The sequence below is a fragment of the Lampetra fluviatilis genome, chromosome 14, assembly GCF_964198595.1.
Source record: "Lampetra fluviatilis chromosome 14, kcLamFluv1.1, whole genome shotgun sequence".
In the NCBI taxonomy this organism is placed as follows: Eukaryota; Metazoa; Chordata; class Hyperoartia; order Petromyzontiformes; family Petromyzontidae; genus Lampetra; species Lampetra fluviatilis.
The window spans coordinates 15,046,418-15,072,814 of record NC_136288.1 but is presented as its reverse complement, the minus strand read 5'-3'; the positions used below and the strand labels follow the sequence as shown (position 1 = coordinate 15,072,814).

General features: G+C 57.9%; 2 protein-coding genes across 2 annotated transcripts; both read right to left on the bottom strand.

Moving 5' to 3' along the window:
• Positions 1-839: 839 nt before the first annotated feature.
• On the bottom strand, positions 840-14,142 carry LOC144935925 (sialin-like). Its single transcript, XM_078862814.1, has 12 exons — positions 14,019-14,142; positions 8,526-8,737; positions 7,828-7,905; positions 7,516-7,671; positions 5,903-5,990; positions 5,722-5,808; positions 4,377-4,504; positions 2,998-3,159; positions 2,573-2,705; positions 2,281-2,428; positions 1,338-1,428; positions 840-1,250 (listed from the first exon to the last, which is right to left on the bottom strand). The coding sequence occupies exons 1-12, from the start codon at positions 14,122-14,124 to the stop codon at positions 1,044-1,046; spliced, it is 1,596 nt and encodes a 531-aa protein (XP_078718940.1). The 5' UTR covers positions 14,125-14,142; the 3' UTR covers positions 840-1,043.
• Positions 14,143-14,708: 566 nt separating this feature from the next.
• Positions 14,709-25,182, bottom strand: LOC144935924 (sialin-like). The gene is made up of 12 exons (XM_078862812.1): positions 24,983-25,182; positions 20,959-21,164; positions 20,714-20,791; positions 20,289-20,444; positions 20,029-20,116; positions 19,786-19,872; positions 19,069-19,193; positions 17,989-18,147; positions 16,958-17,090; positions 16,212-16,359; positions 15,348-15,438; positions 14,709-14,924 (listed from the first exon to the last, which is right to left on the bottom strand). The coding sequence occupies exons 1-12, from the start codon at positions 25,107-25,109 to the stop codon at positions 14,709-14,711; spliced, it is 1,614 nt and encodes a 537-aa protein (XP_078718938.1). The 5' UTR covers positions 25,110-25,182.
• Between the last annotated feature and the right edge of the window lie 1,215 nt (positions 25,183-26,397).

Sequence of the window (26,397 nt, the reverse complement as noted above, 5' to 3'; positions counted from 1 at the left end):
TGGATGCAGTCATGACAAGGACTGGGGTAGTGTTAAGGTTAAAAAATAGTGCATCAGGATTTGGGTCCGCGGTCAGTAGAGTCTACTGACCGCAGACCCAAATCCTGATGCACTTGTTTAACCTTAACACTACCCCAGTCCTTGTCATGACTGCATCCATAGCATAGATCTGAACAATGAACGTTACCCATACACAGCCATCAACTAGACGGTGATCAAACCATAATACAATCACCTAAAACCCATAACCTTTAACACTGACCATCGTTCTTGCTGTAATGCTAGCCATCGCCATAACCAAATAATTTCATATGCTCAGTCTAATCATAGTCCCCATCTTCCCCGACTTACAACCCTACCAATATCCCTTCGTCGAGCCCTATCCTTTGACAATACCACGAACCCCAGTCCTGGCCCGTGGCCCGAGCCCCAACTCTGCCACATGAAAGTCCTGGGAGGGTTGTGAGCAGTGCAGTTAAGGAGGGATCGAGTGAATTCTGAGTGGATAATAAATCAATAATGTGAGTTTCTGCTCGAGGCTGCTCGCTGAGCCCCTGGCGAGCAGTAGCTCGCACGGGGATGGGGCTCCGTTCCATCCCCGTGTCGCACGAATCCCACATCAGACGAGGCTGGAGAAGCCTCGGGGACAGCTGCTCGTGATTTAAACTCGCACGTTTGCTGCCAATGCGGAGGCCATCAGGTTAGCGGCAGCACTGTCCACCGCTGAGAGATGGCCGTGGGCGATGATGGATTGATGCTGGTTGGTCGTGGTTTTGGTGGATGTATGTAATGGTTGATGGCCACAGAAGCTGCTTGATTCTGATTGATAGTGGGTGTTGTCTGGTGGCTGTGGTTGCTGGTTGATGGTGGTTGTGCATGTTGTGGATACTGGCTGTGGATGGTGGTTGGGGCCGAACCGCGCGTGTGCAGTGGGGAAATAATATACCGCAAGCGGGTGAGAGTAACTCTGCCGTCCATCCCGGAGAGACCGGTGGAACCCGGGGGGAAGGGGGGGGGGGTCTCTCCGGCAGCCCCTGGGCCCATTACGACGTGACTGGAGGGTCCAGCCCCTTGATGGTCAGACTGGTCTCGGTGAGAAAGGAGACCCCTGGGGAGGCCCCCACCTCGGGCTCCGCTTCCCAAGCCCAGCTCTGCTGCTCCCCTGATCCAAATGCCACGTAGAAGAGCGCTCCGAACAAGCTGATTGCGGCCGAGAGGTAGAACACCACCTGCCACTCCATCAGCGTGTTCTGCACACCACGAGCACGCGACGTTACCGTGTGTCCGTAACGGAAGAACGTTACCGTGACGGGGCTGTGTTGGTCTGTGGTTCCTACGTGTTCGGTCAGGTAGCCGGTGGCCACGGGCGCCAGGAAGCCCGGGAGGTTGCTGATGGTGTTGGAGATTCCCAGCAGCACCGCGGCGTACCTGCGATGGCATCCGACAATTATCTCTTGGTGATTCATCACAAAGATCCCCCGTGTAGCCTGAGCAGACTTTTGAGGCAAGTCCTCTTAGCGAGCACCTATGAAGGGCGGAGCTACACTCGTTGGCCAGCACCACACCCAAGCCGGCTGTGGTGGTGGACGTGGTATCTATCGGTAGTTGTGGTCCGATGAGGATAGATAAACTTGCCAAGGTGGAGGAAGCAATCCCAAAATGTAGAGGCTTTTAAACAGGGCCCTACTTTAATAATAATACAAGCTTTCAATGCATTTCCTCTGGTAATATTAATAAGATAAACACATTCTAGGTACCAATGTGGGGGGCAATTTATCACCACCACCTTCCCCCCTCGAGATCAGCCACAGTTGTGGCTGTGTGGTTGGGATTGTCGTGGTAGCTGTAGTTGAAGTGTTGGCTTGGTTGTGGTGCAGGCCTGCAGCCAGGCACTGTGGAGGCGAGGATTGGTGGATCGCGTAAATTTCGCTAACCTCCCTTCCCGTGCGTGTTGACGAGCCGTGCCCTGGTTCGCCAAGAAACGGCAGTACAGCAAATGTGGACTCCACCTCTCCCGTCTGCACGGGATGCAGTTTCCCTCTCGCACACGTGGGGTTTTTTCTAGATTCTCCGTTTTCTTCCGATAAATAAACGTTAATTAATTGACCGAAACCCCCTTAATACCGCACTGTATATGGAGGGCAAATTGCTGGCGCCGGCTCACTGCGTGGCTGCCTTCCCGCTCGCCTGTGGTTCCTCCTCGCGCCTCTGAGTCGCCGCTCTTTCATCCCACACTGTGTGTTGACAATGCTGCTGTTGGAGGTCGTGGCTGTGTCTCACTGGGGCGCGATGTCCAGCTGGTTGACCCAGCAGCCAGCCGTGGCGAAGGAGCTGGTGCCCACGGCGAACGTGAGGAAGCACACGGCCAGGACGTGGTCACAGCCCACGAACGCGGCGCCCACCAGGAAGGCGCCGGGGGCTGCGAGACCTGGACGCAAACGTCACCGCGACATGCAACGCCACGTCGCGACGCAGAATGTGGATGGTTCCATGTGGCCAATGAAGAGCAGCGAGTTTGGTGAACGAATGGATGAAGGAGCGAGTTGGGCCACTGAGTGAACGTGGGTCGCACCTAGGAAAGTCAGGGACTTTCGAGTGGCCGTGGTGGAGAGCAGCTTCCGCCGCAGGATGGCGTCCGCGGCCCAACCGCCGAGCAGCGTGCACAGCCAGCCCGCGAGGTAGGGCAGCGCGCTCAGCTGGCCGTTCTGCCACCACGCGCACCACACACTCCAGGGTCAGCAGGACATATTTCTGAGTCGAACTGGGTCTAGTACAACCGAGCAGTTTACTGCAATAAAGTTCACCGCAAGACCAGTGTCAAATCTCTGTCTAAATCGATTCCTGCCACGAGAACACGGATGCTGACTTTCGGACAAGTGGCAAGGACACGCAGGCGACACGCACACTGCGGCAGTCTGCCGGGTGGCCCCCTGACCCAGCCACCCTAGCCGTGCCCCCGGGGGGCCCTGTCCACGCCTTCCGACCCTGCCGCCTCACCTCCTGGAGATCGAAATGCAGCACGGTGCTCATGAAGGTGGGCATGGAGGTAAAGATGGTGTAGAAGGCCCAGCTGCTGCAGAACATGGCCACGCTGAGCGCCCACACGGGGGCACTCAGGGCGATGCGCAGCCAGGGCACGGACGAAACGCTCTTCTCAACCTGAGCCCCGCGGACACGGAGGGCGAAATATCGGGAGTGACGGGGTAGGCGAGGAAGGGGATGTGGTTTTAGAGAAGCAGGTCGTAGGCAGAGCAGACTTAAAGGGACGGAAGTCCAGGGGACTGAAAGATCGTCATCGTACTGATTTTGGTATTTTCTTAATGTGCGCACAGGTTCACTCGCGCTGCAGAACTTACGCTGATCCAGCCCTCATTTCTAGTCACTCCCTTACCCACTCAACGACTCACCCACCCGTTCACTGCCTTACCCACTCAACGACCCACCCACCCGTTCACTCCAGCCACCCGTTCACTCCACCCACCCGCTCACCGGCGATCAGTCACCTTATCATCACTCTTCTATCGCTACGTCCATGATCGCTGTTGCCGTGAACTTCGCTCGTTGATTCCTTCACCAGTGTTGAGGACTCGGTCTATCAGACACTTTCGTTTCCTCCACACTGTTCAACCGCCACATCTCAGGTCACAACACCCCCACCCACCCACCCACTCACAACACCCCCACCCACCCACTCGGTCACACCACCACCCACCCACCCACTCACAACACCCCCACCCACCCACTCACAACACCCCCACCCACCCACTCACAACACCCCCACCCACCCACTCACAACACCACCCACCCACTCACAACACCTCCCACCCACCCACTCACAACACCTCCCACCCACTCACAACACCCCCACCCACCCACTCGGTCACAACACCCCCACCCACCCACTCGGTCACACCACCACCCACCCACCCACTCACAACACCCCCACCCACCCACCCACTCACACCACCACCCACCCACTCACAACACCTCCACCCACCCACCCACTCGGTCACACCACCACCCACCCACTCGGTCACACCCCCACCCACCCACTCGGTCACACAACATCTCTCTCTGCTGTTTCCCTCGCACTTGTCCACCTTGGAATTCCCTCCCATCATCTCTTTCCCCGAGTTCTTGCAAAAATAACCTCGCCCACTTCAAGACTCGTGTTAACGCATCGCAATCTTAACGTTGCTGTTGGTTGTTGTTTACACGGCATGTTGGAGCCTTGAGCAGCCTGTGCTCGGCAACCATTTACAACCGAAGGTGCTCGACTCACAGGGAGAAGGCACGAATACAGGAGTCAGAATGGGAGTCGGGCAAAGGTTGAAATCCAGCCCCGTTGAGACCGAGCCGCGTCCTCCATCACTCACGGCCTGGCGCTCCGCCCGCAGCGTGGTCTGGATGTACTCTCGCTCGGCCAGGGAGATGCGCGGGTGGCTGTCCGGGGAGCTGAAGGCGAAGAAGTACCAAAAGAAGGACCACAGCAGGCCCATGCCCCCTGCCGCCACGAGAAGGACCGCGTTAGGCCCACGCCGACACCGCTGGGTCAGCGCGGGGCCCGAACACCCGACGGGGAGGAACGTCCCCGCGCTCGTGTCTCCCCCCGGACCTCCGTCTCCCACGTGGGGTCATGTTTATCAAGTCGCCGTTCGTTCATGAACTTTTGAGAAGTCCGCTTCTCTGAGGCTGACGTGGCCAGTGAATTTCCTGGGGAGTTCCCACTTGTGAGTCAACACCCCTCTGCTGGCTGTACTGCCGTCTCGACCTGGGGGGGCCGTGACGCGTCCCAGGGGCCCCGTGAGCCCCGCGGCGCGTATCGAGCGTGGCCGCGCCACGCGCCCGTCGGCTTCACGGGGGGCAGTCAAGGACACTGTGACGTCACTGGCAAGAGTTGGCCGTTGTGTGCTGGCGTCAGGGTCCACATTTGCCAAATGACACCGCAAATTACTGAACTGAGATCACAGCACCCATCATCGCCCTGTGCTGGCAGACTCATACACAGGGACAGCAGCCGCTGGGGGTGCCCCTAGGCAAGGTCAAACAGCAACAATCATCGCCCCCCTACAGGCAGACGACTACCCCAGGTCACTTGCTGTGCTCGTGACGAACTGGCACGTGCTGTTTACGTGACAACCCTGACGAGTTGCCTGTGTCGGGTGGTGGCGGGTTTTGACGACGCATTTATATATTTACGCGATCTAACCCAAAACACCTCTTATGGATGATATTGGTCGCGAAAGCATACGTGTTAAAATGTTTTATCCTCTTTAAAACTTCCCATCTGCTGTCAGAGTGTGGTAATGTTTGTACTTTTTAGAATGCAAAGTACCACGGGATGGATTTTTGTAAAAGGGGCCACATCGGTTTGGCCGGTGTGCGTCCCCTGTGTCTGTGTGCCCCCCTCTGCCCTGTGCCCCCCTCTGCGCTGTGCCCCCCTCTGCCCTGTGCCCCATTGCACCCCTCACCGCTCTCTCAACACCGGAGATCGCGCTGCAAACCCATTGCGAGCTTCGGTGATTCAACGGAAGCGCAGCAGCCGCTCATTCAGCCTCGGCGGAGGTAATTGGGCGGCTTTCACACCTGAACGGAGATGTTTGAGTGGCTCTTCATTCAGCCGTACTTTGAGTGCCACTGCCTCCCCACCGAACAGCCGCGATGTCTCCCCCCGTGCCCCCCGTGCCCCCCGTGCCCCCCGTGCACCGCGACTCTTCGTACCGAAGATGTAGAAGATTGCAGGCCACCCGAGCGTCTCAGCGATCATCCCCGACAGCGGCATGGTCACCACGGTGCCGAAGTGTCCACCTGGACGTGGCACACGGGGGAGGGGGGGTGGAGTGCGGTGGTGGTAGTGGTGCTAATGGTGGTGGTGGTGGTGGAGGCGGCTGTATGTTCTTACCGGAGTAACAGATGCTGATGAGGGTGCTCCTCTCATACGGAGGCGCCCAGAGCGCCCACATGGCGTGCATGGTGGGGTAGGTGACGCCCTGCGGACCACACGAGTGCTCACCACCACCACCATTACCAGCTCAACCACGTCAGACCCCCACCGTGGCAACAGCACCCCAACACCCCACTACCTTCACCACCAAAACAGGACACCAGACCCTACCGATGGTACAAGTGTCTGAACCACACCCACACTTTGCCCTTACCACGCACTCATCCGCAGCAGAATGTCACGACCACGTTAACCACGACTCCCAAGTCACTACGAGAACCACCTCAACCACGAAAGTGAACCACCAGTCCCCGCCAGCATGCACCACCAGTCACCACCAGCATGCACCACCAGTCACCACCAGCATGCACCACCAGTCACCACCAGCATGCACCACCTCAACCACCAGCATGCACCACCTCAACCACCAGCATGCACCACCTCAACCACCAGCATGCACTACCAGTCCCCACCAGCATGCACCACCTCAACCCAGCATGCACCACCAGTCACCACCAGCATGCACCACAAGTCACCACCAGCATGCACCACCTCAACCACCAGCATGCACCACCTCAACCACCAGCATGCACCACCTCAACCACCAGCATGCACCCGCCACGCTCCACCACTGACGCCGGAGTCGCCGTCTCTGGGGAGGCACGGACGGGTGGCCCCCCCACGCGGCTCCAGGCCGGACCCCGTCGCTCCCCGCGCGGCGCGTCTCGCTGCTCCCTGGCGGTCGTCGGGACGAGGTGGGGGACCCCCCCTGGCTGAGCTGCTGCAGCCTCAACGTGGAGCAGCGCCCCGGGGACTCGGGAGGGGCGGCGGGGGTCGCGCGCCTCCACTGACACCGCGCACCACGGAGTGGATCAATGGCAGCTCAGACCCCATGGCTGACAAGTTGACTATTTGGCCGCTATTTCAAACGACAATTCCCTGGAGCGACTCGTTGTTCCACACGAGGGGGCGTCGATAGGCGAGTACAAGTTCATGAATGAGGGGCGTTTGGTGGTGCAGGGCCGACCCTGGCAGGCCCTGAGCGCCTTGTGGGTGGCACGCGTGATGGACGAGTGTAGAGCGAGGAGACGCTGCACGGAGCATTGTCGGCGAGACGGCTGCGCTATCATCGCCATGCCTGCGCCTCTTTGCCCAGGAAGGCGACGCTTTTTTATATGTTGCGTCATCGCTGCCGATGAAACTCGGATCCGTCATCATGAACCGGGGAGTGGAGACGTCCAGATTATCGGCATGGAGGGTGCAACGACAGTCGTCTGCACTGGCCAGAGTGGTGAAGTATGGTCAAGTCACTTTGGTGACCTTCATCCAGAAGTGGATTGCCAAAGGGACGTGCTGCTGCTACAGAAAGTGCGGCCTGGATACGAGAGGATGTGGCTCGAAGTTCTCGCTAGAGGTCTCGCTAGGGGGTCTCTCTAGGGGGTCTCGCTAGGGGGTCTCGCTAGGGGGTCTCGCTAGGGGGTCTCGCTAGGGGGTCTCGCTAGGGGGTCTGGTGAGGGTGATCGACCCCCCGGGGAGCGGGTGGAGCCGCCTGGAGCCGTGTGGGAGCGCACCTCTCCGACGCCCTCCAGCACGCGCACGAGGATGATCCAGGGCACCCCGAGGTCGGCGGCCAGCGGCGTGAGCAGCGTGAGCACCGTGGTGACCATCACGCCCACCCCGAACAGCAGCTTGCCTCCGTACCTGGCAGCCAGGTAACCCCCGGGCACCTGTGGGGGAGGTGTGCGGAGGCGGGGGGGGGGAGATTTTTGGAGGCCCAACCCCCTTCTAGGATCCTGAGATGGGGTGGAGCGGCGAGGTGGAGTGGGGCGGGGGGTGGGGGAACAGGTGGAGCGGATGGAGCGGGTAGAGCGAGCGGAGCGCACCTGGGTGATGATGTAGCCGTAGAAGAAGGAGCTGAGGATCCATCCCTGGATTTTCGAATCCCAGTTGTAAACGGCGACCTGAGGGGGGCGGGGTATATGGTGGGGTCATGGGTCAAGGTCATCACATCCCGACTTGCAACTTTCTCCTTTAGAGTCTCCACACATCCCTCACCTCAACATTCAAAGTCGACCAACATGCCGCTGACTCCTCACTCACCCCGTCAATCACTCCACTGGCGCCCAATCCCATCTGGGATTGTTTTAAATCATTATATCGCACTCAGTGTCTCCAAGACTCTCCATTGAATCGCCTCTGTCTACCTCTCAGCTCACTCTCCACTTCAGCAACAGTCGACCTCCGTTGGGTCATCGGTCGGTCATTTTGCTCTGACCCTCACACTGTGGAACACCCTTCCACCCGTACCAGGTTCAATACCTTTGGGGTTCCCCGCTGATCTAAGACATCCTTATCTCTGTAAAGGAAGTATGCCCGCCGTGTTTGTGTAGCATCTTGAGATAGCCACATTTGACTGGCGCTGTGAGGCTGTGCTGCTCTTCGTGAGACGCGGTCGGGCTCAGGGTTGGGCTCAGTGATGGGTGAGAGGAAGGGTCAGGGTCTGACTCCTGGTTGGGGCTCCTGGTCGGGCTCAGGGTGAGGCTCGTGGTCGTGGCGCTGAGTGCGCGTGTCTGTGACGCACAGAGGGCAGCTGGGCGGGGCGGCTGCCGTTGCTGGGCACGGGCAGCGGGCAGTAGGCGCTGCTGTTGCTGTTGTCCCGGTGCGCAGCCCCGGTGCTGTTCACCATGGCCACCATGGCCACGCTGAGGTTCACGCGCAGCGCGTACACCAGGGCCAGCCCCACGAAGCCCAGCGCGGCGAGCACGTGACGAGACCGGCAGCTGCACCTGCGGCCTGGGGCCAGGAACACGCGCATAGCACCCATCCAGTACTCACCACTCACCACTCACTCACCACTCACTCACCACTCACCACTCACTCACCACTCACCACTCACCCACCACTCACCCACCACTCACTCACCACTCACCACTCACCCACCACTCACTCACCACTCACTCACCACTCACTCACCACTCACCTGCACTTATCGCACTCTCGGCACTTTCTCCACCCTCTCACGCAGCAGCAACCCGACTCGGCCGACAGCAGCACGCGTAGCCCCCCCCCCCCTCACGCGTAGCCCCCCCCCCTCACGTAACCCCCCTCACACGCGCGTATGCAGGCACGGGACGCATCAATGGATAACGAGAAGCTCGTTCTCTTGCTCGTTCTCTTCTCGTTCTCTTGCTCGTTCTCTTCTCGTTCTCTTCTCATTCTCTTCTCGTTCTCTTCTCATTCTCTTCTCGTTCTCTTGCTCGTTCTCTTCTCGTTCTATTCTCATTCTCTTCTCATTCTCTTCTCATTCTCTTCTCGTTCTCTTCTCATTCTCTTCTCGTTCTCTTCTCATTCTCTTCTCATTCTCTTCTCGCGCGTGATGGCAACATGGATGTGTTGGTGAGCTCGATGCCGATGTCGGGATCTCTGCGTGTACGTATATCTCAGTGTCGATGGGTCGCTTTGCATCGCTCGGAGTTCGTCTCGCTCTGTGTCTCCGTGTCTCCGTGTGTCTCTGTGTCTCTGTCTCTCTGTGTTTGTCTCTCTCTGTCTGTGTCTCTGTGTATGTGTGTCTCTCTGTCTCTGTGTCTCTATCTCTGTGTCTCTGTCTCTGTGTCTCCGTTGTGGTCCATCGTTTGGGTTGCGTCGCCACAATCGCGCCGTTGTTACTGATCTTAAATGTTCCATTTATGAACGAGAAATGAGCGGCGTGTCCGCGGAGGAATGTCAAAGCCAGGAGGTGCGATGTTTGGGGGGTTTCGAATGCGGAGTTCGTTCTGGACGTGCACGTTGTTGCACTCTGCTCGCCAGCGCGAGAATTCTTCCGGGTCGGGGTGAGACTCAACGGCGACAGTGGTGCGATCCGAGAAGGGGATTCGGTGGCGAGGTGACATTGTTTAGGTCTGGGTCCATGGTGGGTAGGTGGTTGTCGTGGGTCCATGGTGGGTAGGTGGTTGTCGTGGGTCCATGGTGGGTAGGTGGTTGTCGTGGGTCCATGGTGGGTAGGTGGTTGTCGTGGGTCCATGGTGGGTAGGTGGTTGTCGTGGGTTCATGGTGGGTAGGTGGTTGTCGTGGGTCCATGGTGGGTAGGTGGTTGTCGTGGGTCCATGGTGGGTAGGTGGTTGTCGTGGGTCCATGGTGGGTAGGTGGTTGTCGTGGGTCCATGGTGGGTAGGTGGTTGTCGTGGGTTCATGGTGGGTAGGTGGTTGTCGTGGGTTCATGGTGGGTAGGTGGTTGTCGTGGGTCCATGGTGGGTAGGTGGTTGTCGTGGGTTCATGGTGGGTAGGTGGTTGTCGTGGGTTCATGGTGGGTAGGTGGTTGTCGTGGGTTCATGGTGGGTAGGTGGTTGTCGTGGGTTCATGGTCAGTAGGTGGTTGTCGTGGGTTCATGGTGGGTAAGTGGTTGTCGTGGGTTGATGGTGGGTAAGTGGTTGTCGTGGGTCCATAGTCAGTAGGTGGTTGTCGTGGGTTGATGGTGGGTAAGTGGTTGTCGTGGGTTTATGGTGGGTAGGTGGTTGTCGTGGGTTCATGGTGGGTAGGTGGTTGTGGTGGGTAGGTGGTTGTTGTGGGTTTATGGTGGGTAGGTGGTTGTCGTGGGTTCATGGTGGGTAGGTGGTTGTCACTGGTTCATGGTGGGTAGGTGGTTGTCACTGGTTTATGGTGGGTAGGTGGTTGTCGTGGGTTCATGGTGGGTAGGTGGTTGTCGTGGGTTCATGGTGGGTAGGTGGTTGTCACTGGTTCATGGTGGGTAGGTGGTTGTCGTGGGTTCATGGTGGGTAGGTGGTTGTCACTGGTTCATGGTGGGTAGGTGGTTGTCACTGGTTCATGGTGGGTAGGTGGTTATCGTGGGTCCATGGTGGGTAGGTGATTGTCGTGGGTCCATGGTGGGTAGGTGGTTGTCGTGGGTTCATGGTGGGTAGGTGGTTGTCGTGGGTCCATGGTGGGTAGGTGGTTGTCGTGGGTTCATGGTGGGTAGGTGGTTGTCGTGGGTCCATGGTCAGTAGGTGGTTGTCGTGGGTCCATGGTCAGTAGGTGGTTGTCGTGGGTTCATGGTGGGTAGGTGGTTGTCGTGGGTCCATGGTGGGTAGGTGGTTGTCGTGGGTTCATGGTGGGTAGGTGGTTGTCGTGGGTCCATGGTGGGTAGGTGGTTGTCGTGGGTCCATGGTCAGTAGGTGGTTGTCGTGGGTTCATGGTGGGTAGGTGGTTGTCGTGGGTCCATGGTGGGTAGGTGGTTGTCGTGGGTTCATGGTGGGTAGGTGGTTGTCGTGGGTCCATGGTGGGTAGGTGGTTGTCGTGGGTTCATGGTGGGTAGGTGGTTGTCGTGGGTTGTTGGTGGGTAAGTGGTTGTCGTGGGTTTATGGTGGGTAGGTGGTTGTCGTGGGTTCATGGTGGGTAAGTGGTTGTCGTGGGTCCATGGTCAGTAGGTGGTTGTCGTGGGTTCATGGTGGGTAGGTGGTTGTGGTGGGTAGGTGGTTGTCGTGGGTTTATGGTGGGTAGGTGGTTGTCGTGGGTTCATGGTGGGTAGGTGGTTGTCACTGGTTCATGGTGGGTAGGTGGTTGTCACTGGTTCATGGCGGGTAGGTGGTTGTCGTGGGTTCATGGTGGGTAGGTGGTTGTCGTGGGTTCATGGTGGGTAGGTGGTTGTCACTGGTTCATGGTGGGTAGGTGGTTGTCGTGGGTTCATGGTGGGTAGGTGGTTGTCACTGGTTCATGGTGGGTAGGTGGTTGTCACTGGTTCATGGTGGGTAGGTAGTTGTCGTGGGTTCATGGTGGGTAGGTGGTTGTCACTGGTTCATGGTGGGTAGGTGGTTGTCACTGGTTCATGGTGGGTAGGTGGTTATCGTGGGTCCATGGTGGGTAGGTGATTGTCGTGGGTCCATGGTGGGTAGGTGGTTGTCGTGGGTTCATGGTGGGTAGGTGGTTGTCGTGGGTCCATGGTGGGTAGGTGGTTGTCGTGGGTTCATGGTGGGTAGGTGGTTGTCGCTGGTTCATGGTGGGTAGGTGGTTGTCGTGGGTTCATGGTGGGTAGGTGGTTGTCACTGGTTCATGGTGGGTAGGTGGTTGTCGTGGGTCCATGGTGGGTAGGTGGTTGTCGTGGGTTCATGGTGGGTAGGTGGTTGTCGTGGGTCCATGGTGGGTAGGTGGTTGTCGTGGGTCCATGGTGGGTAGGTGGTTGTCGTGGGTTCATGGTGGGTAGGTGGTTGTCGTGGGTCCATGGTGGGTAGGTGGTTGTCGTGGGTTCATGGTGGGTAGGTGGTTGTCGTGGGTTCATGGTGGGTAGGTGGTTGTCGTGGGTCCATGGTGGGTAGGTGGTTGTCGTGGGTTGATGGTGGGTAGGTGGTTGTCGTGGGTCCATGGTGGGTAGGTGGTTGTCGTGGGTTGATGGTGGGTAGGTGGTTGTCGTGGGTCCATGGTGGGTAGGTGGTTGTCACTGGTTGATGGTGGGTAGGTGGTTGTCGTGGGAAACCACCTAGCCACCATGAGCAGCAGCAGCAGCGCGTGTGCCTGGTTTGTGTTTTCACGGTGGAGCCGAGTTGACGATGCTTTGCATCAACACGGCGAGCGCATACCCACCATGATCGGTTGTGCAGTTGTAGTAGGGCGAGGATTTATTTCGTAAGGACGTACACACATCATCATCATCATCCACAGTCGCCCGCGACGTCACATACCACTCAATCAACTCACTCGCACTTAACCCAACAGAGAGGTGGGGTTCATCCAAGACAGCAGCGGCCGTGATGGGGAGGGGTTGAGGGTGAGCAGTTGACAGTCGGGGATCTGAACGACCCCCATTGTGCTCTGAACACCCAGCCGTGGACACTGCGTCCCAGGAAACCCAGGGGCCGAGAGCGGAACGGAGAAGCCGTAGACCCGACCTGACCTCAATGCTTATTAAAACCCTCACCCGAATCTGGGCTCATAACTGGCCCTGACCGTCGTCATCGTCAATCCGGATGAAGGTCTCCTAAAGTCGTCACCATCATTCACGGTCTCGTGATGCAACGATCCACCCAGCACCTGCACCCGATCCGATCTCATCGTCCCATCCCCGCCACGGCGGACGCTCTCTCCTGTCGCTAAGCAGTCACTCTGCGCTCATCAGCCATCGCCGTTGCTCGCGACCTGCGCCAGCCTTGACCTTCGACGTCACGCGGAGAGGCCGTGGCCTTGACTCGACCGATGAGGCCGCGCACAGCCGGTGATCGCACGGAGGAGGACGGGCAGGTGGAGAGACAGGCGCTGAAGGGAGTGAATTAATCACCTGTGCAGGTGAGAGGCAGAAGCGATGACACGCCGATGGTTCTGTAACCCGCGCGCGCGGAGTCGTTCAGCGAGGCAGAGTTGGCGCGCACAGACCCCCCTCACAGGCGCACGATCCACTTCGTGCTTTATCCGCCGTGCCGGGTATTTATTTAGGAATGAGCCGACGAGGAGAGGCCCAGAATGGGTGAATCTAGAACTACTCGTCATTGATGATATCTGCGGCGAGGAATCCAACTCGTGTTAACCAGTGCAACTCACCCACCCGCACACACCGCCCACACGACAGTGTCAAGACTATTGGTGTTCGCACGGGACTCTCACACACACAACATCAAGGATACCCCGAACGCAGGGGCAACTACGTTTGCGAGATCTATTCAGGCTCGTATGGCCCACAAGGGGGTGGTGTGGTCAGTACCACGCCCGGCTGCCTGTCTCCCCGCTGTTGAAGCTTACAAACCACATCATGTATTTATTTAAGGATGAGTCAACTTAGGGGAGGCGCAGCACCGTTCAAATACAACTCGCGACTGATGTTAGCCGTGACCGGGAATCAAACTCAGGGAGCCGGGTTCGAAGCACAGCGTGCCATCCAATGTGCCACCGCTTCTCCACTCACACAAACTTACACGCACACTACAAAGACAAACACACTCATACATACACCCACTCATACATAGACACACTCATATACAAAGACCCATTCATATCCGCACGCAGCACACTTATCACATGACTATCGCAGCATAAGTATCAGCAAAACAATTGCGCCACGATGATGCTCGAAATGATCGCGCACAGCCAGAGCTCACCCGCCCACTCGTGGCTCCACGAGAGCTCTTTCTCCACGTGACATGTGCCCGCCAAGTCCTCTCGATCCAACGTCCCCGCTCGCTCCGCACGCCTCGTCCCAGACATCGCGGCGTCCCCGTGTGCTGTGCGCGCGGCTCTGAGCGGCGTCACGCGGCGATCGCGGAGCTAGAGTCGCGCGGGGTTAAGGGTACTCGGGTTCCACGGAGCCGGGAGTAGCGCATTTATGCGCGAGATGTGAGGCCGTGACTCTGACCTTGACTCTGACCTTGATCCATCGCGCTGGCAAACCCACTGCCGGGCGCGGCTCGGCTGCACATGTCTCACGGAGTGCGTGCCACGGTCAGGGTTCGAGGTAATGATTGTGGCTATTGATGTGAATGTTTGGTAGGGTTAGGGGTAAGGCTTTTGATCAGGATTATGGTTATGATAGAGGAATGTGACAGCGTGATAGATTAGACCCATTAGGGTTAGTATAGGTAGGGGAAGGGTCAGGCCTAAGGCAAGGGTCCAGATTTGAGTTAGAGACACATTTAGGTTTATTGAAGCAGACACCTGTCAGGGTGCCGTTCAATTGTCATGGCTATGCCTGGCAGGGCCGTGGTTCGAGGCGTGTCTTACATGGCGTGGGTCAGTATTGGGGGCTGTGTCCCGTAGGGTCGAGAGTTAGGATTAGTGTCAATCCCCGACCTCTACTTGAGCCGTGTCCAACGCTGCTCCGTCGCAGACCCGTCCGTCCCGTCGGCCTCTTCGACGGAGGAGACTTCCGGAGAGGCTCCCTCCTCGAGACCCCCTTCCCGAGCCCAGCTCTGCTGCTTCCCCGATCCAAACACCAGGTAGAAGAGAGCCCCGAACATGTTGATGCCAGCCGAGATGAAGAACACCATATGCCACTCATTCAGCGTATCCTGCACGGGCATGCAAGCATGCGGGCACGTTAAGATGAGTAATGTTCTTGCTAGATCGAGAGGAGTTTGGGTTTTACGCGCAAGAGAATGTTGCCCAAGTGGCGAGCGATGCCTCGAGCGAATTGCACGGCAGGAGACTTGAACCGGCTGCGGTAGCTGGAGTCGAGGAGGCAACTTAACGAGCCGCTGCACACAAAGCGAGCACGTGGGATTGGAACATTGAGCAGAAATAGAGACTCCAGGTGTGTTTTCACCGTCCTGCATCAGTTTACGAAAGCGGAATACTCGGTAAATCGTCTGGTCACATATTTCTGTCTAGACACTTGTAGGGACTTGTCGAAGCCCGTGTGGCACCTGCGCCCTTTGAGGGATCTTCAGCGCTCCGCGCGGCGTTACCGTGGCGGCTCGGGTTGTGGTTCTCACGTGTTCAGTCAGGTAGCCGGTGAGCGTGGGCGCCAGGAAGCCCGGCAGGTTGTTGAAGGTGTTGGAGATGCCCAGCAGCACGCCGGCGTACCTGAGCAGGCACGCGCCACAATCGCCGCCAAGGGTGAGGACCAACACCGCTAACGTCACAATTTGTTTCGTGGGTGAAGCCGACTTAGTGGCCGAATCCAACAACTAAAATGAGCCACGGTATTAAGTGTTACATTAGCTTCTTGTCTAATGTGTGTACCTGTGTGTGCTCTACAGGCGTTACATAATTCCGTCCGCTGAGTGATGTAATATTGTGGCTTGCGTGTTATTGAGTTGCTAGCACATAATAACCGAGCCCGTGTGGTAAATCATTGATCAGAAGCCGGCCTTGGGGCTCAGCAGTAGAGCGAGCAGCTCGCTATCAGAATGTTGCGAGTTCGAATCCTGGTTGGGGTTTAACTCAGCCCATCATCCCTTCCTCGGGGGTAAATAAAATGTATGGAACTTTGTGGAGAAGTCAATAGTAGTGGTTGTCCTACGAGACTCGCCCCCGCCATCGGAATGTCGAGTTTCCACCACTGGCTCAGGGATGTAAACGGGCGACGAGTGCCAGCTCAATGTTAATGTGTGCAGGAGACCGCCCTGAACTCATGAGAGGCTGGCAAGGCCCAAAGCCCACCCCGTGTGCGTGGTTCCTGCTCGCGTCTCTGAGTCGTCCTCTCTCTGCGAGTCGCAAGTCCAAGTATACAAGTTGAACTTCTTTTGCACCGTACGCAGCCAACCGTGCGTGGTCACCACTCTGCATTTGACGTGGCTGCCGTTGAGGCCGTGGCGGTGGAGGCCGTGGCGGTGGAGGCTGTGGCTATGTCTCACTGGGGCGCGATGTCCAGCTGGTTGATGCCACAGCCCGCTGTGGTGAAGGCCCCGAAGGCCACGGACAAGGTGAGGAAGGACACGGCGAGGAGGTGGTTGCAGCCCACAAAGCCCGAGGCCACGAGGCACAGGGAGGGGCCCGCAAGGCCTGGAGGAGTCCGTGACACAACAACAACATAGGACTCAACAAAGAATGTCACGCCCAGCCTAATACACACACGGGGACAGCAGTTCTACAACAGTCAAACCAATACTCACAACCCAGCCCAACACAGACGCGAGACTCCTCAACACAAGTGATCGACCAAGCTACTCAACAACACGGAACACACCCAAACAAAACCACACAGACACAACAACAACAACACAACAACGCTCAACACAAAGGACACGACTCATTCTTGCGACAGGAAACGACTTTACATAACGCCACGAGGATGGCGATGATCGATGATCGTGATTGATTGATGACAACTGATTGATGATTTAATTGCTGACGCTGATGGTAATTGGTTCGTGATGTTTTGATGGTAATTTGTGAATGATGGTAATGATGGTAGATTGTTGCTGACGATGTTGATGGTAATTGGTGGATGATGATGATAATTGATGGATGATGATAGAAATATGTTGCTGCTGCTGCTGATATTTGGTGGATGATGATGGCGATGGTAATTAATGGTAATGATGATTGGTGACTGGTGGATGCTGATGGTTCGTAGTGAAGGGAGGGAGGAGGCTGGCACCGAGCGTGGTCGCCACTTTGCGGATGGCGGTGATGGAGAGGAGGCCGCGGATGCGGAGCGCGTCGGCGGCGACGCCCCCGGCGACAGTGAAGAGCCAGCCCGCCAGGTAGGGCAGCGCCGACAGGAGGCCGTTCTGCCGGGGTCAGGCGCGCCACGCGGACACGCCGAGGGTTAGACACGCGGGGATTCGTACAACACACCCTGCTGCCACACACCATAGACAAGTATCGTCTTGACAGGCTGTTCGGGCGAGCGCTGTTAGCGAGCACCTAGCAAGTCCGGCACGGCACACGAGGGGGTGGGTGGCCAACACCACGCTCGGCCGCCTTTGTCTCCTCAGTGGTGATGTTTATACATCGCACCGGGTACTCATTTGAGGCTGAGTCGACCTACACACCACACACTCGCACACAAAGATCCACCTCATAGCTTTATCAGACTGTTGCGACAAGTGCCGTTAGCCAGCACCGATGAAGGCCGGTACGGCACACGAGCGAGTGGGTGGCCAGCATCACGCCCGGCCTCCTTTGTCTCCCTCGTGGCGATATTTACACATCGCACCAGGTACTCATTTGAGGCTGAGTCGACCTAGGTGAGGTCCAGGAGCGGTCCAGGTAATTGCAACTGATGTTTGCCATGAACAGAAATGCATCTTGGATCGCCGGGTTCGTGGCGCAGTGCACCAACCGCGTGCCCCACGACCCTGCCCCGTGCCCCACGACCCCGCCCCGTGCCCCACGACCCTGCCCCGTGCCCCACGACCCCGCCCCGTGCCCCACGACTCTGCCCCGTGCCCCACGACCCTGCCCCGTGCCCCACGACCCTGCCCCGTGCCCCACGACCCCGCCCCGTGCCCCACGACCCTGCCCCGTGCCCCACGACCCTGCCCCGTGCCCCACGACCCTGCCCCGTGCCCCACGACCCCGCCCCGTGCCCCACGACCCTGCCCCGTGCCCCACGACCCTGCCCCGTGCCCCACGACCCTGCCCCGTGCTCCACGACCCTGCAACACGACCCTGGCCTCACGTCACCTGTTGCATGTCATAGTGCAGCACGGTGCTCATGTAGGTGGGCAGCGAGGTGAGCAGCACGTAGAAGCCCCAGCCTCCGCAAAACATGGCCACGTTGATGGCCCAGAGAGGCATGCAGGTCCACACGTGGCGCCACGGTATGGACGCGCCGTGATTCGCCTGCCACGGGGGCCCGGGGGTCGGTGAGTGGGGAGAGGGGCAACGTTTACTCACTCACCCGGTGAGCGCGCACTCACCACCCACCACCGCCGTAACCCAGCTCTACGTGGAGGCAACAGCGAGGGTCGATGGATTACACTCGGGAGTTGAGAAACCCCCTTCCTGTGGGCGTCGAGGACGTGGCGTACCTTGGCTCGCCAGGAGAATGCACTCTAGCAAAAAAGTTGACTCATATCATCCGACCTATCTCTGTGGGATAGAGTGTTGCTCCCTCGCATACGTGGGGTTGCGCCGGGTGCTCCGGTTTCATCCTACGTGTGTAAACGATCATTAAGTGGCGACAAACATCGTGATTCATGCGCTCCTCCGTGTTTGCCGATGTGCGATCTAGTTGCATAAATGACGCTGCTTATAGACACACTCAATATTGGAATGAAAAAAAATACAATAGCATTATTGCACACCTCCATCACCACCACGCGGGAGTGAGGAGCGTCGCTCAGGTGAGTAACAATCATCCTGGTGATGTGACCACGCCGATGGAAGCAGGGACAGAGGTTCGGGTGCAGCACGAGACGACGATGGTGATGGTGGCGATCATGATGATGGTCAAGTTAATGAAGATAGTGATGATGATTATGATGGTGTTGATAAATATGTTGATTATCCTGATGATGATATGCGAGATGACGGCGGTGATGATTATGATGATGTTCATGCTAATGGTGAATACAACTATTTATATGAGAATGAGGATAATTTGATTTTGTTATTGATGATGATGAATATTATGATAGTGATAAGCAAGATAATGTTGATGATGACGAAATCAATATCAATGATTATTATCTTGATAATGCTGGTTCTGCTGCTGCTGATGATGATAATGATGGCGATGGTGACGATGGCGATCATCACGACCTGCCGCTCCGCCTGCAGCGACTTGAGGATGAACTCCCGCTCGGCGGCGGAGATGCGCGGGTGCCTCTCCGGGGAATCGAACGCGAAGAGGAACCAGACGATGGACCACAGCAGCCCGGTACCTCCTGCAGGGCAGACGACACCAGCAGGGGCCAAGCCTCGGGCCACACTCCAGGCCAAACCTCACTCGAGGTCAAACCTCGCTCCAGGTCAAACCTCACTCCAGGTCAAACCTCGCTCCAGGCCAAACCTTGCTCCAGGCGAAACCTCACTCGAGGCCAAACCTCGCTCCAGGCGAAACCTCACTCGAGGCCAAACCTCGCTCCAGGTCAACTTTCAGGTGCAACCCTGGTCAATCGACCGATGGAAGAGGGCCTCCCCATGCCATACGGCTCATGGTTGGTGTTGGCGCAGAGCATGGAAGTACGGTACAGTAAAACAATTGTTCTGCTCTCTGCTGTTCAGCATACTTCCCCGCAGTTTGTATTTAATAACGCCTGCCATGTGGGTTATTCGCCCATTCAAGTACGTTGCCAGGCTCAAGTCTGCTTAGCTTCTCAGATCGGATGAGATCGGTTGCGTTCTGGGTGAGGTTTGAACGTTAGAAAAAGGTCAAGTCTCACTTGAGCTCAAATCTAATCTCAGGTGAAATCTGTCCGTGGGAGGCACCACGATGCCAAGTGCCCCCGTGCCCCCGTGCCCTGCGACTCCTCGTACCGAAGATGTAGAAGATCCAAGGCCACCCGAGTTTGTCTGCGATGATCCCTGACAGCGGCATGGCCACCACGGTGCCGAAGTGTCCACCTGGACGTGGCACACGAGGGGAGTGGCGAGGAGCAGCTCTGAGGGTGGAGCGCGGTAGTGGTAGTGCTGATGGCGGTGGTGGTGGTGCTGATGGTGGTGGTGGTGGTGGCGGCGGCGATGCAGATGGTGGTGGTGGAGGCGGCTGTGTGTTCTTACCGGAGTAACAGATGCTCATGAGGGTGCTCCTCTCATGCGGAGGCGCCCAGAGCGCCCACATGGCGTGCATGGTGGGGTAGGTGACGCCCTGCGGACGACACGAGGTCCCCGCAGTTCTACCAACAACTCAATCCGATAGCTCAACTCTACATCTCAACCCCACAGTTCGACCCTACATCCATAATCATCTCAACCACCATCTCAGCCACCTCCATCTCAACTACCATTTCACCGACCACCACCGTCGCAAGAGTCCTCACTTCTCCAAGCCCTTCCAGGACGCGCACGACCAGGAGCCACGGGACCCCGAAGTGTGCGGCAATCGGCGTGAGCAGCGTGAGCACCGTGGTGCAGGTGACGCCGACCCCAAACAGCAGCTTGCCCCCGTACCTGCCTGCCAGGTAACCCCCAGGAACCTGTGGGGAGGAGTGGGAGGGGGCGACTGGAGTTAAGTGGGGTGGAAGAGGCAAGGCCTTCGAAAGGTTATTGGAGGCCCGAATCAATATGCCAGATGATGCCCGCACAGTATGTTGAAGCACGCACCCGATTTGAGGCACGGGGCAAACATACAAAACAGACGATGCTTGAGAGATGGGGTTTAGCGGTGAGGTGGAGTGCAGCGGTGAGGTGGGGTGGAGGTGGACCAAATGGAGCAGGTGGAGTGGGAGGAGCGAGCGGAGCGCACCTGGGTGATGATGTAGCCGTAGAAGAAGGAGCTGAGGATCCACCCCTGGATTCGCGAATCCCAGTTGTAAACGTTGACCTGGGCGGGGAAAGGGGGAGTCAGATGCAGGAATGGTTGGGCAGAGGTGAAGGTCAGAGATAATGTGGTGTACATGAGGTGTAGTCAAGCTCAGGGTGGGATGCGTAAAGTGAGGGTCGGGCTCAGGGTGAGGCTCGTGGCGCTGAGTGCGCGTGTCTGTGACGCACAGAGGGCAGCTGGGCGGGGCGGCTGCCGTTGCTGGGCACGGGCAGTGGGCAGTAGGCGCTGCTGTTGTCCCGGTGCGCAGCCCCGGTGCTGTTCACCATGGCCACCATGGCCACGCTGAGGTTCACGCGCAGCGCGTACACCAGAGCCAGCCCCACGAAGCCCAGCGCGGCGAGCACGTGACGAGACCGGCAGCTGCACCTGCGGCCTGGGGCCAGGAACACGCGCATAGCACGCATCCAACCCATAGCACCCCGCATCCTACACATAGCACCCCGCACTCACCACTCACTCAGCATTCACCTTGGACTCGTCACACCCATCGCACTCTCGCCACACACCCAGCACTCTACAACTCATCCCGCACCCGGCAACCAGTCCGCAGTTGTCGCCTACAGACAGTCCGCATTCAGCAGCAGACAGCGCTATGCAGTGTGCACTCGTGCGGCGTCCGGAGCGACCACGTGTGTCTCGAGCCCGCGCGGACACAGTGGACGTGTTCATCCGAGAGAGAGGGGGGGAGGGAGGCGGCCGAGAGGGACGTCTTGAGACTGGACTTGAACAGGGCCAGGGACGTCTTAGGGGGGAGTTCAAAAGTCAGGGGGAAGCAGAGGAGAATCACCGATCTTCCACCCAGCACTCGCCGCTCACCCAGTACTCACCGCTCACCCAGCACTCACCACTCAACCAGCACTCACCACTGCACACGCAGCTCACACACTGAGCACACACACGCAGCGCACACACGCAGCACACACGCAGCTCACACACTGAGCACACACACTGAGCACACACACGCAGCGCACACACGCAGCTCACACACTGAGCACACACACACGCAGCGCACACACGGAGTGTCCTGGCGGGGGATTTCCTGGCACGACGGGTTTTCACCCGAAGGGTCCCTAGGAGGAGAGTCCCCCGCGATTTCCCGGTGCCAGGAGACTGGCCGATCCTCGCAGGACAGGTCACACTGCGGTGCCACTGAGTTGGATTAAAGTTGTCTGGGTGCAAAAAGGTTCACTGGGCCAGCCGCAATGAGTCATTCATGACATCGGGAGGGGCTGAGGGTGGAATGTTAGGCATGAAGAGCAGACCCTGAGGTTAGAATGAGTGAGCACGGGAGAGCAATGGGGACGCGGAGCAGCAGTGCTCCGCGTGGCACGAGGTCCAAGTGCGCGATACTGAGAGGCAGGCGCACCATTGGTCGCGCGGCACGACGTCACCCCGGGCCTTTTGAGTTAGGGGAGTAAAACGTGGAGTCCGGGACTATTCAGGTCTCTTGTCTTCAACCTCTTGGCCGCCAAGACCGACTCCCCGCCGTCTTGCCTTCTCGAGCCGCTCGCAGCATCCGTGTGATGCCAGCGAGTGCTGCTACGATGGAGTGATAGATCAAGTTTTCTCTCGTTCTCCTCCCTCCGAATCTCACAGCGGTCGTGCGACGCCGTGAGTACAGCTGCGAGGTACGTGAAAGAGCGTCTGAGTATCGGGGGATTTGGGGAACAGTAGGCGAGGCTCTTCTCGCCAAATATTCCCTCCGGGCAGTGCGTGCGGGATTTGCACCACGAATAAAAGTTAGCACAGAACATCGGTGTGGTGTCTGTGAGTCCTGTGCGGAGCGGCTGCGTGGGGGAATGCGCGGCGAGGGTGAACGCGGGGCCGCAGCGTGCGCGCTTTCGTACCCCCCCCCCCCCCAGGTTAGCTGTGGTGTGCACGGGTGAGTGGTTTAACTCCGTGTGGCGCGGGGGGCCCGATCACTCGGTCGGTGGGGGCCCGACGGCGGGACCTGACCGACGAGGTGGAGGAGGGAGCGGAACGGGTGGACGTCGCGCCCGACCTGCCTCGCGAGGGCGGTGGGGTGGACGTCGACCCCCACAAAAGCAACATCGCCATGACGTGGATCAGACACGGATCAAAGCATGCACACGAAGAATGCAAAGCTGCGTGGAGGAGCGCAAAGCAGCGTGGGGAAGTCCACGCTTGGAATGACACCGAGTCAGTCAGGAGGAGGAGGCACCCGCGGGACAGGATTTCGAGGGAGGCTGCAGCGAGGAGACCTCAAAGCGCAGACACCAAAGTGACGATCACGAGCTGCGCGTGCCCGTCTACAAGTGTCCACAACAACTGGCACTGCCGCATCTGGCCGGTACGTGGCGGTACAGTACCAGGCTCCACCGATCCCAGCTGTCAGCAGTTGCGGTTGGCAACGCGCGATCAACTCACCGCACCAGGGCAACATCGGGGTGACGCCTCCCACAGTTTTACGGCGTCCAACCATCGACTCACCTTCCCACTAACTCACCCACTCAACATAATCACTCACCCACTCAATAAATCACGCATCCACCCACCTAACCACTCGTATACGCACCCACCAATCCACTCACTCAATAACTCACCCACCCACCAACCCACTCACTCACCTACTCTATAACTCACTCACCTACCCACCCATTCACCCAGTCACTCACCCACCCACTCACTCACCCACCCAATCACTCACCCACTCACTCACCCACCCACTCACTCACCCACCCAATCACTCACCCACTCACTCACCCACCCAATCACTCACTCACCCACTCACTCACCCAATCACTCACCCACTCACTCACCCACCCAATCACTCACCCACTCACTCATCCACCCAATCACTCATCCACTCACTCACCCACTCACCCACCCAATCACCCACCCACTCACTCACCCACTCACTCACTCACCCACCCACTCACTCACCCACCCACTCACTCACCCACTAAATCATCAACCCACTCGCACACTTCTCGGGCGTCTGACCCATCCATTTAGGTGGAACACGCAGCCGCCCACTGTCCGAGATGTCACTGTCATACAGTTTTGCAGGAGACAAGACGGAAACGTTCTATAAAGTTTAAAAGGCATGACCATAGCTATAAACCCCCCATATAATTGGTATTGCCCAAACATCCAATGCAAGACCTTCCTGAAACATACCCTTTGGGCTCATTGTAGCTTTCCTGGGTAAATAAGTAGCTTTTTTATTATAATGATGCAATCATCAAATGTACATGATTATTATCATCAACATTAGCAACATCATACCCTCACCCTTGAGACTCAAAAACTCCCCCACGCTCATCGCGGAGCGGGTATCTGACATCGCATCGCGGTGGCAAACAGCGGAGACCCCGTCACGAGTCTCCGTGTCTCGGTTCGTGTTCCGCGGTTTCACTTCTCATTTCCGCGGCGAACTCGCTGCTCCATCACCGCAGCTCCACCAAGACCCCACGCTGTGATGCTCAACCCCCCTGGGTCGAAGAGACGCAGGTGAGAGACGCAGGGGAGAGACGCAGAGGTCACGGGGAACTCGGCGTCAGCGAGCGGGTGCCTGAAGGCGCCGATGCTGCTGGTGCCGAGTCCCGTGGGAGATCAGGGGTCCCGTGGGAGATCACGGGTTCCGTGAGAGATCACGGGTCCCGTGGGAGATCACGCGCTTCGGGGTGGCGCTCGAGTCCGCGACCGTAAACTGCGATTACGAGGCCGTAAACGCGGCGAGAAGAGCCGCGCTCAGCGATCGCCACAGCCTCTCACGGGACGCTGGTCAACACACGGACCCTCCGCGCCCCCTCCCTCTACTGTCCAAGTCTGCGCTCTCGCTTTGCTTCCCTCTCTCCTCTATCACTCACAGTCGAAACCTCTATTTCCCTACCACATCCCCCCTCTGCAATTCTGCCCCCTCGTCCCCCCCTTTCCTAGAATGTCCTCTCGCCAAACTCTCGCCAAACTCTCCCCCTGCTGATGTGCGCGCCGTCTCCCACAGACGTCGTGCGGTGAGGGGGGGGGCAGCACGAGCAGCCGTGCCCCCAGCCCTGGAGCTGCCCCCAGCCCTGCAAATAGAAATAATCCTGCCCCGGTGGATGACAAGGACAGAGGTCAAACAGGGGATGACTGAGATGATGATGATTGGATCATGATGACGATCGGATGATAGTAATGATAATTGGATGATGAAGCGAATGAGTGACGCGACGGGGATGACCTCACCGTTTGTTATGGGCTCAATGACCGGGATATCATCTCGGCACCCAGAATCTCCCGGGTCCTCCTCGTCTCCCGACTCCTCCCGGCCCCCCGTCTCCGTCGCTCGCTCCCCGCGCCTCCTCCCGGACATCGCGCGGCGTCTCCTCGTGCGCCGCTCGCGACTCTGAGCGGCGACTGCGGCGATCGGCACCGTGACCCTTCCTCCCCCGCCCCCGCCTGACCTCCCCCCGCCCCCGCATCCCTCCAGGTGGTCACGCCTGGACTTGAACTCGACTGCATTCACCTGTAGCCGACTGCGCTGGTGCCTCTCTCACCTACAGTGAGCACCTCCGATTAGCACGGTTGGCTGCGCACGGTGCGAAACAAGTCCAACGCACGTATCTACATCCAGGTCCACTGAGCACGCCACTCACGTGCACCTGCCCGCACTCGGCTGCCGTACATTTTCAAATCTAGAATGAATGCGGCACATGTATTCACCGCTGCTCAATCACTCGGATGACGTTTGAGGCGGTGCCGCAGTTTGATCAGAAGTGCAGACTCTCACGGACCCCTGTCGCCGCTGGGTGTGCAAGATGATGTGTTGGGGAAGTGTGGATGGTCATTATGATAATGATAATAATACATTAGCCAAGGGACTGTTTCGCCACCAACAGATACAATGATTATCTACCCTCAGTTGGCTGAGCCCAGGCCACCGGGGGTTTTAATGTGGGAGAGACGTGGTAAACCCACACGCGCTCTGTCCGCACAGCGGGTTGTGTTGTGAGCGGGCGGATTGAGTATGTTCTGTTCTTGCGCATGGCAGTACATGATGCTCAGGAGACAAATGCCAATGTCGAGGTGAGCTCGCAACGAGAGGGTTGAGCAGAGAGAGTTCGTGTGGTCTTCCGGTGATGAAATTTGACAAAATTGCCAACATGAGCGACGCGGCGTGGCCAGGCGTTCATCCAGCAGTGGATTGGCAGTAGCCGTGGCGTTCCAGCTTCCTCGCCCTTCTGCAATATCGCTCGAGTCGACATCATCGTGACTTGGGGCCGTCGCCTGCGAGCGGGACTCTCTTCACGGCAGCGGCCCGAGTCCACGAGAGGGCAGCCCCGGCTCACTCCGCTCGCACTGTCCGAAACCATACAGCACGCGACGTTTCGGGCAATGGCCCATCTTCATCGCACATAAGACCCTGGGAGACCCTGAGATTCACATAAGACCCGTAGACGAGACGTAACATCGCACCCATAGCCACATGTTTCAGTTTCATTTGGAGACTTCACCCAGGGAGGGCTTCTCACGCTCAAGCTTCCGTGACTGCAGGAATTCACATTCTCGGGTCTTTCGGTAAAGTGACGTAGATAGGTTCGAAGAAAAATGACAAAAGACGACTAAAAACCACTTTCTTATTTTTGTTGTTTTCTTGGAAC

Bases quoted from the DNA above. Each gene is read 5' to 3' on its own strand.
- LOC144935925 (XM_078862814.1), bottom strand. From the start codon at position 14,124: ATGTCTGGGACGAGGCGTGCGGAGCGAGCGGGGACGTTGGATCGAGAG. The intron at 7,672-7,827 runs GTGCGCTCCGCT...CCTCCCCCACAG, and splicing joins ACGGCTACATCATCACCCAG to GTGCCCGGGGGTTACCTGGC. The intron at 5,809-5,902 runs GTAAGAACATAC...TGCCACGTCCAG, and splicing joins CATCAGCATCTGTTACTCCG to GTGGACACTTCGGCACCGTG.
- LOC144935924 (XM_078862812.1), bottom strand. From the start codon at position 25,109: ATGTCCGGGAGGAGGCGCGGGGAGCGAGCGACGGAGACGGGGGGCCGG. The intron at 20,117-20,288 runs GTGAGGACTCTT...TGTCGTCCGCAG, and splicing joins TCCTGGAAGGGCTTGGAGAA to GGCGTCACCTACCCCACCAT. The intron at 15,439-16,211 runs GTGAGACATAGC...GTGCCTGCTCAG, and splicing joins CAGCTGGACATCGCGCCCCA to GTACGCCGGCGTGCTGCTGG.